The 18936-nt window shown below is 49.0% G+C and overlaps 1 protein-coding gene across 1 annotated transcript in view; it reads right to left on the reverse strand.

The window, feature by feature from the left end:
• Positions 1 to 18660, reverse strand: part of PARD6B (par-6 family cell polarity regulator beta) — a 34201-nt gene extending 15541 nt beyond the window's left edge. Inside the window, exons 1-2 of the mRNA XM_018566386.1 lie at positions 18505 to 18660; positions 4048 to 4270 (exon numbers count right to left, since the gene is read on the reverse strand). Of these exons, the coding sequence (XP_018421888.1) occupies positions 4048 to 4270; positions 18505 to 18573 (292 nt within the window). The 5' untranslated portion in view covers positions 18574 to 18660. The remainder of the gene's footprint in view (positions 1 to 4047; positions 4271 to 18504) is intronic.
• Between the last annotated feature and the right edge of the window lie 276 nt (positions 18661 to 18936).

An 18936-nucleotide genomic window follows, 5' to 3' on the forward strand; every position in this document is an offset into this window, starting at 1 on the left:
TCTGCGGGGGGGGGGGGGGGAAGGGGTTTCAAATATTTTCCTTTCAAAGCGGAGCCACGTGCCAAGTTTCACACGTAAATGCCTGGCTCGCCAATAAAAAGTGAAAAACAACGGCAGTAAAACTTCCTGGTCAAAGGAAAGTTTGTCTGAATGGCGTTCACATCACAGTAAGTATAATTTGGCATAGAATAGACATAGGAGGCAATGATTTGTATCGGATGGAGCTGAGCGTGTAGCTGCTCAGAATTATACAAAGCTTAGGAGGCAATGAGGACAGGAAATCCCTTCTAGAAGTGATGGACACAACTCTGTACAAATCAGAGCGCCTCCTAGAATGGGACAGACAACTCCACAATTAAAATCATTTAACCAAATATAGTGTAGAAATGACAATACCACATGAAACAATCAAGAATGAAGAAAAGCCTGTTTGTTTCAGTAGCGTTATGCTATAAGAAAAACCCCGAGGCGATATAAGTTTTGGCCTCAGCTACTCCATTGTCTTAAAGTAACTTGAGTGCGCAATCTTTTCTCGGAGATTGCGACACCTCAATAATTGAACTATTATCCTGCGGTTACTTTCGGCCGTGCCCGCTTTTCACAGAGGAAGATAAAAGCAACGCCGTTAATAAGGACCTTTCCCTTTTGAAAAATCTAATGCCCAGTGAGGGCAAAGTAACCATGTCATGGTCTGCCAAAATCTCTGCAAGGTAGTGTATGCTCACCAATGCATGCACCTTTGCTGCCTCCAAGCTTCAGTAGTGCAATATGGGTAAGCTCCGGGTGGATGATGTTACTGACCGTTCCGTGAAAGTACCTTGGGGCTTGCTGACTGGTAGTTCAGGCCAAGGTACTGCCACATGGATGCGGTCTTATGCTTAACCATACACCATTAAACAGAGTGGGGAGGCAGCAAGGAAGCATGGGCAGGTGCATATTTGCTGCTGGTGGGCAATCAGGAGGCACTATAATTTTGGTACTCAATGGGCAAAGTGCTTTTAACCCAGAAGGGAAGGCAATTCCCTAGTAGTGAAACTAAAGCTGGTCCATACACCTATAGATTATCTGCAGATTTTCTATGGTCAGGTGGAAAAAAGTGCAACAGATTCCTTCCGTCTATGCTAAACTGTGCGTATGGAGGAATCTCCCACTGGGCAAGCGTCAGTAGTACCTTGCTAGCCGGCCCTGCTGGATCTCAAAACACCTAAATGGCTGGATCCAATCAGACTGTTCGGGTATTTTGAAAGCCAGCGGGGCCGACTAGCAAAATACTGAAGCTTGGCCTAGTGGGAGATTGCTCCATCCACACAGTTCAGCGTAGATGGAGGAATCTGTTGCACATTTTCCATCTGACCATAGAACATCTGCAGATAATGAATCTATAGGTGTATGGACCAGCTTTAGACTGCTCGCCATGGCTTCCATTACTTCCTCTTAGGCTGGGTTCACACCTAGGCGTACTGAATATGCGTGTCTGTCGCGCGTTTCCGTGGGCTACTTGGCTGTATCCCAATGGAAACGCGAGACAAAAACTCCCCAAAGTACATGTACTTCTTTGGGCGTAGGCCGTTTTGTATCGCGTTCGGACGGGCGGAAATACGGCAAGGTGTGAACCATACCTATAGAAAACAATGGGATTTAGATGTTTGAGCGTTTTGTAGAGCGTTCATCGAGCGTTGAATGTGCTACAAAACGTTGAGGTGTGAACCAGGCCTTAAGAGGAGCACAGAGGATCATTTTCTGGCTCCCAAAGGCAATAGACCTATTCTGGTGCTTTTTCAATAAAAAATAAATAAAATAAAAAAAATGAGGTTTTCGAAATAGTCCTAAAGTGATATAAATAGTGTAGACCTTCAGAATAATGCAACAAAGTTCTGGAAGTAAAGTAATTGTAACAAGCATACATCACTGTGAACAAGTCAAGCAGCGCCCTCCACAATGAATCTGCTTAGGCAGCAAAGCAGAAGTGAGGGGGGGGATGCTATTCTAGCAAAAGGAACAAAATTAATAATGTTACAAAACAAACCTTCAAATATTTTCCCTGCTCAATAAAAACATGTGGTGGGGGCTCAATGACTAATATCAAGTGAAATGTTAATTCTGGAACCAAGGAAATCGCAGCATAAGGATCTTACACATCATACATCAGTATCGCAGCACATTCATCTATTAGGCAAAACAGATAAAAAATTATTTGGGTGAGATTAGCCGCGGCAAAAGCGGGAATGAGGGGTTGATCTTTGACTTCCACATCTACAATCACCTAGTAACACATTATAAAACTGGCCACAAAAATGTACTGCGCATCAATCCCGATGACTGCGTACAGACACGACCTTTAATTGGAAAGACATGACTCTTACATTGCACAGAAAAGCACAGACAACAAGGGTGCTTATACTCAATATCAGGGACATGCTTGTATGTGGGATTTTGCTAATGAAATATCATGTGCTTCCTATACTACAAGGTCAATGTATGTGGACCCCTGACCACCAGACGTATACGAGCTTGCTGGACATCCCAATCCAAAGCCATAGACATCAAAACAAGTGATTTGACTTTATAAAGTATTAAACCCTCATTAAGGTTAACATTTCCCTTGCATAGCCTAAGCCCTCGTTCACACCTAGGCGTATTGCATATGCGTGTCTGTCGCGCGTTTTTTTTACCGCAATTCGCGCGATTCCGAAGGCTACTTGGCTGTATCCCAATGGAAAACGCCCTACAAAACGGCCCAAAGTAGTACCTGGACCTTTTCAGGCGTGGGCCGTTTTGTAGCGCGTTAGGGACGGGCGGAAATACGCCAAGGTGGGAACGAGACCATTGACTACAATGCAATTTATATTTTTGACCGTTTTGTAGAGCGTTCGTCGAGCGTAGAACTCGCTACAAAACGGTCAGGTGTGAACGAGGGCTTACAAGCACACACAAGGGTGGCTCCTTAGGACCCTGCAAGGGAAAGGAGCACTCCTGAAACAGAATATCAGGACCAGGTTAATGCAAAAAACTCTAACCTACAAATCACCCAACCTTGCCTGCAGTTCTCTAAACGTCAGCTGGGTGCGCTCACAGTCCAATCATAGGATCCATGACTATTCGTTTTGGTTGATTATACAAAGCTTCATTTATCACTACACTTTTGAGTAGCCTGAGATTTGTTTTACTTTTACCTTTCATAAAATGTGTGTTATTACCCTAACCCCCAGATCACCAAACCATGCCTACAGTTCTCTAAACTTCAGCTGGGTGCACTAACAGTCCAATCATAGGACTGCCTGACCCCCTGACATATGGCGCGCGCACACACATTGGAGCAGAGATCTGTCAATCTATAGCTGATGAGCAGAGGAGCCCTTTGGTATTGAGCAACCTGTGCGCAGCTTTACACACAAGTGTTTGCAGCTGTAGTGCCAGTCAGGAGCATGCGCATAAGATTTACCCTTACTTCCTGTCCTTGTGACACAAACCAATAGCAAACAGTTAAAGGAAGTCTCCCTCTACAGCAGTGGTTCTCAACCTGTGGGTCGCGACCCAAAAGGGGGTCGCAACCCACAGTTGAGGGGGTCCCCATGTGCCTTGTGCTGCTCTAGGTAAGAGGCTCCTCAGCCTCCTCCTAGCGCAGCAGTGTCAGTTCTCCTAGATGGCGCTGCAGCAGCAGCGGCCGGGGAGGATCAGAGAGAGGGGAGCAGGCAGGAGTGAGGGGAGGTGAGTGCTTGATAACCACAGAGCCCGCACTGGGCACCACAGAGCATGCACTGGATGCCACCAGAGAGTCCCACAAGCCACCTGAGAGCCCGCAGAGCCTCCTGAGAGCCCACACAAATACTAGTATTGGTGCATCCCTAAATTTTATGGTTGGGGGTCACCACAACTTGGCAAATGATACCAAGAGGTCCCGACCCTAGAAAGGTTGAGAACCACTGCTCTACAGGTTCTACTTACATCAATCATTTTAAAGTGTTTTGCCTCAGGATCAGCTCCAATCATTCTTTTTTAAATTTGTATTCAAGTAACTTTATCAACCACGAGAAGTTAAGCGATTACCTTTTCTCTGCAGGAATATCCGCAGTAGCGGGTTGGCGGTCGTTATCGCTTTATTGTAGTTGTCGTCGTTGTTGATGGGCAGCAAGTCCCCGTGAATATCGGCGTAACCAATCAGAACATCCACGTTGGGGATCTTATGCACATGCTGGAGTAATCCATAGAACTCCTCAAACTTCCCCGGCTTGGTTCGTTTGAGAGCAAATCGCCGAAATTCTGCGCCGAACTAAACGAGGAAAACAAAAACGCTGTGATTAGTACAGAGATACTCGCAGGAAAGATTAAATTATACAATTTCCATCTTTCTGCCGCAGGCACAGAAATCATTCCCCTTCAATTATTATTCTTACATTGACACATTTGAATGCGACAGGATCAGCTTGTGTCTATTGGATAACCCTAGTCACATGGTATGCTATACCTATGTCAACTCAGAGGTCTCTTCCCCTTATTTTGTGTTTCATCACTTCAATAAGAACCTAAAATGATCATTTTTCTCTGAGGAACTCAATATGTTCTATTGGTGGAGAAAAGATTTAACCACAAAGGGCGTAGGGGATTCTTTTCAGTTAGAGCGGTTACATTTTGGAACTCGTTGCCACGAGCAGTGGTATCAGCAGAGTATTGATTCTTTCAAAAGGGCATTTAGATACCTTTCTGAGACCCCATAACATAAGGGTACAGGTACTCAAAAGCTAGACCACGAAGGGACTTGTGTGCACGCACATGCACAAAGGTTGAACTTAAAGGAGAACTATGAGGCGAGTGCTTTTCTCTCACCTCATAGTTCTAGCCGACCTGTGACAATGAGACTGTCACAGGTCGGCTCAGTAGATCGGGAGGTGAGCGAACACATACCGGCGTTCGCTCACCTCTCGATCCTGTCACGGCTCTCTGCCGTGACAGGGGAGGGGCTGGATTCCCCCCCTCCGATCCACCAGCGCTGACTGGCGGAACGGACGGGGGAGGGGGTGGGTACAGCTGGCTCTGCCTCTAGATAGGCAGAGCCAGCTGTCAGTCACGCAGCTGGGCGGATCCCGGCACAATTGTCGGGATCCAATTCAGCTGCGGCGTCTCAGTATATAGGGAGCTACAGCTCCCTATATACTGAGCTTAGGGTGACGGGAGGACGCTAGTTTGTATCCTCCCGTTACCCTTAGTAGAACTATGGGGAAAAGCCTTAAACCCATAGTTCTCCTTTAATGGACCTGTGTCTTTATTCAACCTCAAATACTATAACTATTTAGAAAATAAAAACATTTGAGCTTTCTTCTTTTGTTTTCAGTTTTGTTTTGATAAATTTGTTTCATTTTGTATTGTTTACACACAGGTAATGTTTATTTTCCCCCAGAGAGAAACTGAAACTGCTTTTCGGTCCAGATGAGCCCAGCAAGGTGCATCAGTAGTAGAATCCCTGTAAGTTATTTGCTCAGAATATGTACGCAGTATACAGTGAAACGATTGGAGAGGGTGTGAAAGCTTTCTTTGACAGGTACAGATAATTGATCAGACATCAGGAGCCAGGCAGACTGATACAGGAGCCAGTGTGACGAATTAAGGTGCCGGCAGAGCGGCGTGCCCATTAAACAGAAGAGAAATATGTACACAACACAAAGTTGTTCAAACAAATAGAGATAATGGGACTTTCCTTTAAAGAACTCTGAGCTGTATTTACAGCAACATAATAAAACTATAGCAATGTATTTAAAGAAAAAGCTTTCTACAGAGGAAAACATTTATGGCGGGGTTGCCAACCTTGCCTTCCAGCTTTACGTAAAACTACAAATCCCATTGTTCTATCTCCGGGAGTCAAGCCTATGGCTGTCAGTCTTGCAAAGCCTTATGGAACTGGCCTAAGCTTGATTTATGGGAGTCAGAGAATGAAAGTTAAAATCTAACCAAAGCTTGAATGGAAAACATGCACAATGTTTGATTTTTAAAGCTGGCTGTGATGCTATTATATTTTTCTTTAAGATTTTACATGTCGTCCCTGCCCACACAGATCTTCCTGCACCAACACCTGCTCCCAGTACAGGAAGTGAGGGTAACTTCCCTTACTCCTTTAGCAGGGGTGGGCAACTCCTGCCCTCCAGCTATGCTTCATCTACAAGTCCCGCCATGTCTCTGCGAGTCATGCCTGTCACTGTCAGTCTTGCAATGCCTCATGGGTCTTGTAGTTTCACAACAGCTGGAGGGCCAGAGTTGCCTATCCCTGACTTATAGGGACAACAGATTGCAATACATTTATTGCACAGGTTCTATGCCTTCCTTAGTCTTTAAAGGTTTAGTATTGCTGCCCATTTCCCTCTTACATTTCCTGTTCTGCCTGACCCCTATCAGACAGCAAGATTCTCCTTCAACCCATCCAGTAGATTGGCCGGGAAGCCAGCTCCATCCTGTTTAGCTGGGAAGCCGGCTTCTCTGCAATTCAACATTGAGCCAGCTAATCAGCATCTAGCCGGCCAAACAGCATCTAGCTGGCCAAACATGGAGCAGGCATCCCCGGCAATCAAGAAGCTGGGCGGCAGGTAATGACACGCCACCTGGCTTCCTGATTGGCCAGGAAGCCAGCTCCATGCTAGGGGAAGTACCTGTATCGGTACTGGTGGGAACCAAAAGATAAATATCGGTACTCGACACCGAACAACAGTGCATACCTAATACATGACCTGGATGAATGAGAACCTCCACAAGCATAGGCCAACATGAATGTACAAAAAGAGACCAGGGCCAAACAATAGCACACTGGAGCTGGTTGAGAATATTCATAACAAGTGCACCCTCAGTCTTAAGATTCCCAGATGCTAGCAAAGTACATGAACATCCCAGGGTAGGAAATTAAATTCAAGGGCCAGTCTGAGCGATCCAGGAGCCAGCAGCATTATGATAATGAGCCATTGACAACTACATACAACCTCAAAGGTAGGCACCAGCTGTAAATTTAAAGGAGCATTGGCTACCTGGAAGTGTCCAGCCCTGTGGACATCACTAATTGAGGCACTTCTAAATGACCACTGTCCAAAAATTCCTGCTCAACACTTTTACCCATCAAAGGGCAACTTCAACTAGGCTGAAAAAGCAAAAATATCCAATAACTTCAGCCTATGATGAGAAAATGTGCGTGGCACTTGTGCAATGAAAACCATAATTACGAGGGGGGGCGACAGCAGTTTAGATCCAGCAAAAGTCGAAACAAACTCATGGGCTTCCGCGTACAAAAATTCCTTCCCGTTCCTAAAAAAAAAGCCACCGAGGATAGTACAAAGATCAAAACTACTATTGTTCCCAACTTCACAGATGTTGGGCTTTTAATCTGGACACGTTATCACTTGCTCTTTTATATTTCCCAAGCTGAAACGTAGGTACCCCCAGTCTCTTATCTGAGAAGTTCCATTTGATGGTCTCAACCCTGATAAGTTTCTGTTTTCCAGTGAGTCATGGCAAGGAAACTCTTACTGTTTATCAACTAGAATCCTACGTAGGCAGTCAGAACCTTCTGTACAGCACCGACTCCTCCTCCGGGTGCCGGCTCCACACACATCAGACACACCTAGCAATGACTAAGAGGTCAACACACAGGAGTGAGAAAACACATACAGCAAATAAAAGGAAGCACAATACCTCCAGCCTGAGTCAGGCAGATGGACATAAAACACACATACACTAAATGGCTTAAGACGCATACCTCAGTCGTACCTCATCTAGAAGGTTATTGCACGTTCCGTTCCCGAGGTATGCAAGTAAATTCCAGAAAAGGAACAAAGGATGACCTTTATTTTTCTTTCCCGGTACAGATACCCTCATGCTAAACGTCACTCCACCCAAAACCAATATTTCAGTAGACTTAAACGTGTTACTTAACGCCCCCACGTCTCCGAAGTGGGAAGGAACATCGGGGATTTTACGCAACATATTACATTTACCTATATGCAGGCTGCATACAAGTGATAGCGGCAACGTCACCCAGGTCAATGGTACAAAACGAGCGGCGGCTTTCCCGTTCTACATTTAGCTCTGCTTTCCCAAAGCAGGGCTAAGTGTAAGGAAAAATACCGGCCCGGCGGCCCGAAACTGCATGTACATGGCACTTCCACACCCCTGCTACCCCAAGGCCGGGCCTCGGTTGGCCTCGTGGGAAATCCAGCCCTGCAGCTACCAGAGAGCAAGGAACAGTAAATGTTAAACCTTATAGGAACACATCCAGTCCTGTTCAAGTAGAGACGACAGACACAGGATGAGGATAACCGTGTATATGGCAAAGACTACTTGAGCTGTAAAGATTTATGTATACTTACATTACTTCAGCTCAGCACACTAAGTAAACATAATTGATCTTTGGCAGGGCCATGGGGTTCCTGTAAGACTTGAGTAGTTGCAGCTACTACAGCGCTTTACATTATCTTCTAGGCCCTGTGCTGAGCGACTTCCCAGCTGCTGAGCAAACACAGGAGGTCCTTCGCTCAGCAGCCAATCAGCAAACGGAGAGGGGGATTAATCAAAACTGGTGCAGACAACATCTGGAGCACCTGTGCATGGTAACCAGCTTCTTTCGTTCATTTTCCACTCTTAACTGATCTGGAGAAGCCGATTGGTTGCCATGCACAGCTGCTCCAGTTTTGATAAATATCCATCTTCGTATTTATCAATGGATACAAGGCACTCTCTGATTGGTTAATAGCTACGGGCTTCTGTTGTGTTTCCGTACCTTTGATAGGGCTGCCTCCGGGTGAGCCTGCTGTTTGTGCATTGCTATAGATGTCCCATAGGTAAACCCAGATCGTTTAGACCAGGGCTGGACAAATCCCAGGAGCCAGGTCGCCAATGGCCCACAAAATAAATACAGCTGGCACCTAACTTGTTATGTTCTCTAGTTGTCATTGGAGCAGTCTCTTCAAGAATGCTGCTGAATTACGGTTTGGACAGACGAGCTCTGGAATGTCATACTAGCCTGCTGCACCCCCCAAAGTTTAAAGTTAAGCCATACACTAGGCAAATTTCAGTTCATGAACCAGCCAAAACTCACACAGTGGGTACCCACTGTCGTCATCCTTCCGGCCGGCATCCCTTGATCAGAAGATTAAAAGGAGCCGGTTGGAAAATGTTCAAACGCGGCTTGCAGTCAAACAGCTGCAAGCACAGTTCGAGTATTCTGACAGTGACCGCGGTCATAACACAAAAGGAGACAACGGGGGATTCCCCCATCAAGGCTAAAAGAACGGAGGAATCTGTTCTATTTTTCAGCCCATTGGGTTGAATGAAAGAAACAAGTGTATGGCCAGCATTAGGGGCCTCGCTTATCAGAGGTACCTTGACCCCGGCAGTGTGGCTTCCAAGTGTATTTACAAATACATGCAACTAAACCTGAGCAATGAAAACTTTTTGCTGGCAAGTTTGAAAGCATGCCGGGGACCATTTATTGTCAGGATATATAACGCGCATTCCCCTGGTTTTAAAGCATCCCTTTGCAACAGACAGGAAGAGGTCCGCACAGGACGACACATGCAGGATCTTTTCCAGCTGCAGGGCAATGGCAGGAACAAGATCGGTACAAAATGATGGATGTTCATAAACACGCATTCTGTATTGCAAAATGTTTGGAAACGTGCCTAGGGTAGATGGGCCAGAGGGATCTGCACAAAGCGGGAGCACAGCATGGCAACTTCCTGCCAACGTTACTGTGAAAAGGTTTCCACTTCAAGTTGTACCATGCTCACACAATGTTGGCTGCATCCAGCAGGCCTGGAAGATGCAGAACATTCAGTTTTCAGGTACCAGCTGAAGCAGACGAACTAGTACAAGGAGCTGCCGTGAAACATTTCAGAACGTGTGTTGTCACTAAGTGCATGTAGACAGGAAGTGTCTTCACAAGCAAGCTGCCACCCTAAAACACATCCCGTTCTAAGGTGGAAACGCTCATTGCACTTTATGGAGGAGCAGTGTTAAGATAGGACTTCAAAACACCTCTCCTCTCGAGTAGGGATGCACAGATACTTTGAGTAACAGTGCAGATACTTGGCATTTTCATGAGAACTCCCAGGGTTGCAGCGGTTGCAGCTGGGACCGGGCTCTGACGCTCCACCATTGTCCTGAAATCATTAGTCTGTATTGTTTTAGGAAAACTGTCACATGACAATATACAAAAATGTATCAGTACTTGTCTCTAGTCTAGGAGCTCAAAAGTATCTGTACATGTACTCGTACCGAGTACTGTACTTGGTATCTGTGCAACCCTACTCTCGAGCATAATATAGTGAGGAGGTGCTCCGGGGTCCACAGAAATATCTGCAATGTAACAGGAAAACAGCAATACTGAGATACAACAAAAGGATAAACAAAAATATTTCAAAAAAAGGCAATTGTTTCTCATACACAGTGCTCAGAGCAAAGCAATGGTGGCCTAAAGGGTTATTAAACCCTCCGGTGTTTTTGTGTGTATATAAACATATATATATGAAAGGGTTAATACTCACCTGTGTTTTCCCCGCGCGCTCCCCTCTGAAAATGTAAAAATTCTCGGGCGGCCGCAAAGCATCTTGGGGCGGGCGCATGCGCAGTTCACATTTTCGACCGGGACGCGAGGAGAGACACAAGGTAAGTCTATGGACGCGTGCACCCGCATGCAGACACCGTGGGACAGGAACTGACAGCAAGCTCAGAGTCAGTGCTGGATCACAGACATGCCGCAGCGCTGGAGGGACAGATGAAAACACCAGGAAAGAAGATCGGATTAAGAAACATCATTTAAGGTAAGTGCTTTAATTACCATTGGGGGAGGGAAAAAGATTTTTGACTTTAAAAGGAGAAATATGGGGTCAGGGCTTTCCCCCATAGTTCTCCTTAGGGTAACGGGAGGACACAAACTAGCGTCCTCCCGTCACCCTAGGCTCAGTATATAGGGAGCTACAGCTCGCGGTATACTGAGACGCCGCAGCTGAAGCAGATCCCGACAATTGTGCCTGGATCCGCCCAGCTGCGTGAGTGACAGCTGGCTCTGCCTATCTAGAGGCAGAGCCAGCTGTACCCGCCCCCTCCCCCCCGCTCACATCCCGATCTACTGAGCCGACCTGTGACAGTCTCATTGTCACAGGTCGGCTAGAACTATGAGGTGAGTGAAAAGCACTCATGTCATAGTTCTCCTTTAATGTCACTTTAACTATGTCCACTCATGACTAGGTTTTGCTGGTTTCCTATGGAAAAAAGGAAATGCGTACACGCTAACATTCTACTGATAGGCAAGCTGAGACCCTCTAACTGCAGTGCAACTACAAATCCCATAAGGCATTGCAAGACCCTGTCAGCCGCAGGCATGACGGGAATTGTAGTTTTGCCACAGCAAGAGGGCCAGAGTCAGCCTACCTCTGATCTATAGCCCCCAAGGGGATCAGGAAATCTTTAAACATTTCCAGCAGGGACCAAATTGATACTTTGAAAGCATGTATCGACTTACCAAAACAAATGAGGCGATCAATACAATTAGCAGAACGGATTCGATTTCCTTGCTTTTTATTACCAAATTAAGGGTGGAACAACCAAAAACACCTTCCAAGTCAATGACCCGTACATGGGTGGAAGGATCACATCACCGCGGAGGCCTTATGTAAGATAATTATGGTATAGACCTGCCACTGAACGTGCGTGTTTATTGGCCTGTTAACATACTCCAGTCACTTATCAATCGCGAATCAAATGTGCACGGGGCCCTGTAATCAGACGACGGTATCCTGAGACCAGACTGTGCAAGGCCGTCTATGCACAGGCAATGTTCTTCTCCGATCCGTGTGATGCGCCGGCCAATAGAAAACGAGAGCCGGGGCAATTAAAGTGAATGGTCATCACTCCAGGGCTGTATATCGGAAAAAGACTCAAAGTGAATGCAACGCTCGCTGTAAAAGAATGGTCAATGCTGGATGACAGCCACACAGTCTGCATGCTGTACTGCGTGCCTCTGCAGATGAACCATTATCGACTCCTTTCCACCAACGCTCCGCCTACAGTTATTTTCAAGCTTATTACAGCCTTATAGCAAAGAAAAGCAAGAACTACCTCGTTGTAAGGGATCAGTACGAAATGCAGCCTTAGCAGTTAAAAGGAGAACTATGAGGCGAGTGCTTCTCACTCACCTCATAGTTTTAGCCAACCTGTGACAATGAGACTGTCACAGGTCGGCTCAGTAGATCGGGAGGTGAGGGAACACATACCGGCGTTCGCTCACCTCTCAATCCTATCACGGCTCTCTGCCGTGACAGGGGAGGGGCTGGATTCCCCCCTCCCCGCTCCTATCTGCCAGCGCTGACCAGCGGAACGGACGGGGGAGGGGGCGGGTACAGCTGGCTCTGCCTCTAGATAGGCAGAGCCAGCTGTCACTCACGCAGCTGGGCGCATCCAGACATAATTGTCGGGATCCGCTCCGGCTGCGGCGTGTCAGTATACCGCGAGCTGTAGCTCCCTATATACTGAGCCTAGGGTGACGGGAGGACGCTAGTTTGTGTCCTCCCGTTACCCTAAGGAGAACTATGGGGAAAAGCCCTGACCCCATAGTTCTCCTTTAATTACAACACAGGCACCCAATAGTTGATGCTACCTGGCAGCTGTAAAGAGGTCCCTGGCTGCACTACACCTCTTCTGTCTGTGACATGAAGCAACCCACTGAAAATGATATATTAATGAGTGAGGTCCCAGAGAAGGACAGCTAGCTGAATGTAATAGTGAATAGATGAGTACCATTCATAATACATAGGTAATATGGTCACCTTTTACCATTTTAGGCAAGTGTAATATGGTAACTTAAAGGAGAACTATGGGGTTGAGGCTTTTCCCCATAGTTCTCCTTAGGGTAACGGGAGGACACAAACTAGCGTCCTCCCGTCACCCTAGGCTCAGTATACCGCGAGCTACAGCTCCCTATATACTGAGACGCCGCAGCCGGAGCGGATCCCGACAATTATGCCAGGATCCGCCCAGCTGTGTGACTGACAGCGGGCTCTGCCTATCTAGAGGCCAGCTGTACCCACCCCCTCCCCCGTCCGTTCTGCCAGTCAGCGCTGGCGGATCGGAGCGGGGAGGGGGGAATCCAGCCACTCCCCTGTCACGGCAGAGAGCCGTGACAGGATCGAGAGGTGAGCGAACGCCGGTATGTGTTCTCTCACTTCCCGATCTACTGAGCCGACCTGTGACAGTCTCATTGTCACAGGTCGGCTAGAACTATGAGGTGAGTGAAAAGCACTCCCCCTCATAGTTCTCCTTTAAAGTTAGCGCAGTCAGCACTCACCTCTACCCCTTCCACGCCAGCTGTGGAATGTCCCTTGACATCCTCACGGCTAATACAAGTCACTAGGCCTGCCTAGGATGTGATGACATCAGCGGTCCTTAAATCAGGGGAGAAAAAGCTGCGGAGAGCGGTCTACCAGAACGGAGGCTGCTGTGCAGCAGGGCTCGAGCGTGAGTAAAGATAACTCATTCATATGCTGAAGCCGACCGATAGGGGAGCAGAGTGACAGATAAACTTATTGTGCTGCTTCTTCACTGTCCAGTCACAGGCCGGGTCCAGGGTAACCTGAGGAAGTTGAATGCTGGCCATCAGAAAGAGGACATGTAGAGGCATAAAACACACTCACCCAAACCGTGACCCCGGCTTTCTCCTAGACCAGGTCCCTTCAGCGTCGCTAACCCTCTGCCCCTCCAATGGAGTCCTCACCTACACTGTATAGAATGTGATGACTCGCAGGACATTAAACCGCTGGAACGGAGGTGGTGCAAGGCTGAAGGGACCGGTCTAGAAGCCTGCTGGGATCGTGGTTCAGGCGAGTACCTGTTCATAAAGCTCTCTAGGCAGAACAAGCACTTAAAGGAGCCGACCTGTGACAATTAAACTGTCACAGGTCGACTCAATAGATCGGGAAGTGAGCGAACACATACCAGCGTTCGCTCACTTCTCAATCCTGTCCCGGCTCTCTGCCGTGACAGGGGGAGGGACTGGATTCCCCCCTCCCCGCTTCGATCCTCCAACGCTGACTGGCGGAACGGACAGGGGAGGGGGCGGGTACAGCTGGCTCTGACTCTGGATAGGCAGAGCCAGCTGTCACTCACGCAGCTGGGCGCATCCAGACATATTTGTCGGGATCCGCTTCAGCTGCAGCATCTCAGTATACCGCGAGCAGCAGGTATACTGAGCTTAGGGTGACGGGAGGACGCTAGTTTGTGTCCTCCGTTACCCTAAGGAGAACTATGGGGAAAAGCCCTGACCCCATAGTTCTCCTTTAACCCTTGCAATGCGGGGGTAGCCCACTGAAAGGGTTGAGTTAGTTTGGGGAGTTAGTAAGTTGAAGCTACTCCCCTTCAATGGCTTCCCTTTACTCAAAACTGGCCAGCAGTCCCCCATCAGAGGCTTCTCACACATTCCCTTTAAATGGTCAAGATAGTCACTACAATCCTCAGTGTAACTGCATGCTTCTATCTAGGTTCTAAAAAAAAGTACTACTCATCTGATCTTCCGAGCTGGCTGTGACAGCGCGCGCTCCTGCCTGTTTGCTACGCTCCAATGATGTCATGTCCCTCAGCCTCCTCATACACCGCGTATAGATCGCGATGACTCGGACCTTAGACTGCTGCAGCGCAGGGGGAGAGGGGCAGAAGGGACCAGTCTTAGAGCAAGCCGGCTCCAAAGATCAGGTGAGTAACTTTTCAACCTAGCGAAAGCCAGCAGTTCACCCTTGCAGTGCAGAGGTAACCCCACTGCAAGGACTAATCAATTTGTGCCCCGGAGTTCCGCTTTAAGGTAAAAGATTGCAACCCCAAGCTCTTCAGGGCAGTGCCGCCTTCCTCCTCTGATCTCTATAAAAATACACCTGCGAGTTCTCTAACCCACACAAAGCCTTTTCACTTCCCCGTTCTGTATTCTCTGTGAACGTGCCTACACAGAGGATTTTTACAGTGCAGGAAGGACAATCCCTGGGGAATAAAGAACAGGTAGAGCACGCAGTTCTGCCACAAAATGTGATTTTTTTTTTTACCTCTTTGCATTCCGCCGGGCCTATACTATAAATAGTGGCAGTGAAGATCTGCGGCGGCAGGCACGTCCCCGGTTTTATAGCAGGTGCTGCCAAAGCTCACCTGCAGAAACAGCACACATCCTGCACGCCAGCCAAGAAAGCCGCGTCAAAGCCGTTCAGCTCACGGACACTGCTTCTACCATGGATTAGAACCGGTTCAAGCCGTGACGTCACCAGGAAAGATCTGCCTGGCACTTATCAAGAGGGACGAGGAGAATTAGAACTCGACCGAAGGGACGGTTTCTACCTTGACCCAAACCCCTTTCCAAACCCCCCCCCATGTCATATAGGTACAAAGCATTTAACTGGCCAAAAGAAATCACAAATATACACAACAGTCATCCACACCGCTGAAGTAAAATGGAAATTGGTACACTTGTGTTGAACCCAGGACAACACCACAAGTCCTTAGGGGGTTATGTTTGCTCATAGAAGAAAATTAAGTAAATGTTAGCAAAGTTAAATCAACAAGAAATCAGGGTCAGCCGGAAAAAGGGCTGAATTGTTCAGGTTCTGCCCACCGGTCGTGCGACTAGATGGTTTTGCCCACCGGCCGTGCGACTAGATGGTTTTGCCCACTGGCCGTGTGACTAGATGGTTTTGCCCACCGGTCGTGCGACCATCTAAATGGTATTTCTAAGCAGCCGGCTACCCAAATGGTCGTGCGACTAGAGGGCTTCGCACACCGCTCGTGCGACTAGAGGGCTTCGCACACCGCTCGTGCGACTAGAGGGCTTCGCACACCGCTCGTGCGACTACTAGAGGGCTTTCGCAAAACGCTTGTGCGACTAGAGGGCTTCGCACACCGCTCGTGCGACTAGAGGGATTTCGCACATCGCTCGTGCGACTAGAGGGCTTCGCACACCGCCCGTGCGACTAGAGGGCTTCGCACACCGCCCGTGCGACTAGAGGGCTTTTGCACACCGCTCCCATCGGATGGTATTTCTCAGCAGGCGGCTACCCAGCTATTCATTTGCCTATCTGATGGTCCTGTACACTGCATATGCGACTAGATTGTTTTGCACACTGGTCAGGTGACTAGATGGTTGTGGACACTGGTCATGTGACTATCTGATTAGGTATTCATCAGCAGGTGGTTACCCATCTCTTACTGACACCTTATCTGACCCTTAGGCTACCCAACTCAGGCAGTCAGACCTAAACCATGAAACTCAACACTACACATTACCCTCTGAAACAGAGGTAGGCAACCTCGGCCCTCCAGCTGTCGTGGAACTACAGGCCCCCGATGAGGCATTGCGAGACCGACAGCCAGGACTCCCAGAGACCATATGGGATTTGTAGTTTCACCACAGCTGGAGGGCCGAGGTCGCCTACCCCCTGCTCTAAAACCTAACCCCAAGCCAAAATACCAACTTAACACTTTCAAACCAATGGTCAACACTAAAAGGCTTCCTACCCAGGCATCAAACACAGCAGCATCTAGGTACTGGCATCAAAACAGACCTATATCTGCATCGTATGATAAATGAGCGCAAGCAATACGCACTTCCCGCACCTTAAACCATCTGATATTTTTTTGGGCAGCGAGGTCTGTGTATTTTGCAAATTATTTACACAAAGCTCTGTAAGAGCAAGGAGCAGCCGAGCACCACTCGTCTCTGTGGGTCACCCCCTGTAGCTTGTAAAGTTCAGCTTAAGGCGCCCTTTGCACTTTGGTAGTGATTTGTGCCTACGGGTGTTAAAGCCTAGTGCGGGGCCCCGTAGTATGGAGAACCCGTGACAATTCGGCGGGAGCGCCCGATCGCCCAGGAGATTAACCCTTCCTGCAGCAGAGAGGGGGAGCCCAAAGTATTATATAAATAGACAGGTTGGACAACTTTCTAGGCTCATGTTAGCAGCATGTCCCCGATTCTAAATTTAGCTTTCCCAATTGCACCGAAATACACACACGCACACGCCTAAATTATGTAACCAGTGTAAACACACCGAGCTCGTGAATCCCGCAGACCAATACGAGGCAGCTTCTGGACAAATACACCAAGGGATGGTCCCCGTTTGCACAGGAGGGCACCTTGCTCAAAGAAGGGCCTACAGGTGTCGTGCTGGGGACGAGCACCCGAGGTAGGTAGGGGGTAAGATACAGACTGATGGAATACACTTCTGTTCCTAAGCAGGTGCCCCCAGCATCTTCCATCTCCACCACCCTAAGCAGGTGCCCCCAGTATCTTCCATCTCCACCACTATAAGAAGGTGCCCCCAGCATCTTCCATCTCCACCTAAGCAGGTGCCCCCAGTATCTTCCATCTCCACCACCCTAAGCAGGTTCCCCCAGTATCTTCCATCTCCACCACTATAAGAAGGTGCCCCCAGCATCTTCCATCTCCACCACCCTAAGCAGGTTCCCCTAGTATCGTGCATCTCCACCACTATAAGAAGGTGCTCCCAGCATCTTCCATCTCCACCACCCTAAGCAGGTTCCCCTAGTATCGTCCATCTCCACCACTATAAGAAGGTGCCCCCAGCATCTTCCATCTCCACCACACTAAGCAGGTGCCCCCAGCATCTTCCATCTCCACCATTATAAGAAGGTGCCCCCAGCATCTTCCATCTCCACCACCCTAAGCAGGTTCCCCCAGCATCTTCCATCTCCACCACCCTAAGCAGGTTCCCCCAGCATCTTCCATCTCCACCACCCTAAACAGGTGCCCCCAGCATCTTCCATCTCCACCACCCTAAGCAGGTTCTTCCAGTATCTTCCATCACCACCCTCGGGAGGTGGCCCCAGTTGGCCCGTTATACCCACAACCATCATTGTGCCCCTGCATCTGCTTTTCCCTCAAATTTCCTTAGAATCCTTCACAGAAGATGCCCCCTATACCCACTTCTGGCTCCGCTATCTGCCTACTTTGCTCTAGTGTGCCTCCTGTACCCTCATTGCTGTACCCCAACAGATGCCCCCCCATGGCATCCTACTTACACCCTTCGCTACAACCCACACCGTCCCCCGTCCCACCAGGTGCCCTTCACCTCACCCTCATGTACCTAGATTACACTGGCAGGTGCCACACCTATCCTGGTGCTAGCAGGTGCCCCTCAACATTCCAGCAGGTGCCCTTGCCCTTCAGGTGCCCACGGGACCCCCTCAGCTCTGGTTCTCATTGGCTGACACCAGTGCCATCGGCCCCTTCCTCTAGGGTACCCCCTGTACCCGTCACCAAGTGCCCCCTGTGCCATTCCTCTGCCACCCCTTTACGTGCCCCCCTGAACCCTCCCCTTAGTGTCCACCCTCCTCCACGCCAGCAGGTGCCCCTCGTACCCTCCCGTCCCGCAGATGACACCTGTACCCCTCTCAAATCTACCCCTCATGTGCCCACAGTACTCCGCTCCCCAGGTGCCCCTTGTAACCACCTCCCCCCGCAGGTGTCCCCTGTACACCTCCCCTCCGTACCTTGCTCTTCACCTCCACCGTGCTCAGGGACATGCTGCTGGTGCCCGGCGCCCGGTGAGTCCGGTTCATGTTGCCCGCTGCTATCTCCGCTCTCCTCTGTACCGTCTCCTCAGTGACACGGAGCCCGGGCCGCCTGCGTCACCGCCCCTCCTCCCCTTCACCACTCCTCCCGTCCAGCCGGCGCGTGCACCTGAGCTCTGGAGCGCGCAGGTATTCCCGCCCCCTCCACCTGGAGAGTGAGGGGAGCGCCGCTTACGTCATGACGTCCACGGGCGGCCGCCATGGCAACAACAACAAATGTATGTCAGCGGGAGGAGCCTCGGGGTGAGCTCAGCTGGGAGTGTGTGAGACTAACTTACTGAGGGTGGCCGGCGGCGGATACGGAGTGTAATCCATTGGTACAAAGAGGAGAATCTAGGGGGGCAGCGAGTT

The sequence above is a fragment of the Nanorana parkeri genome, unplaced genomic scaffold (assembly GCF_000935625.1).
Source record: "Nanorana parkeri isolate BGI_ZX_2015 unplaced genomic scaffold, ASM93562v1 scaffold946, whole genome shotgun sequence".
Lineage (NCBI taxonomy): Eukaryota > Metazoa > Chordata > Amphibia > Anura > Dicroglossidae > Nanorana > Nanorana parkeri.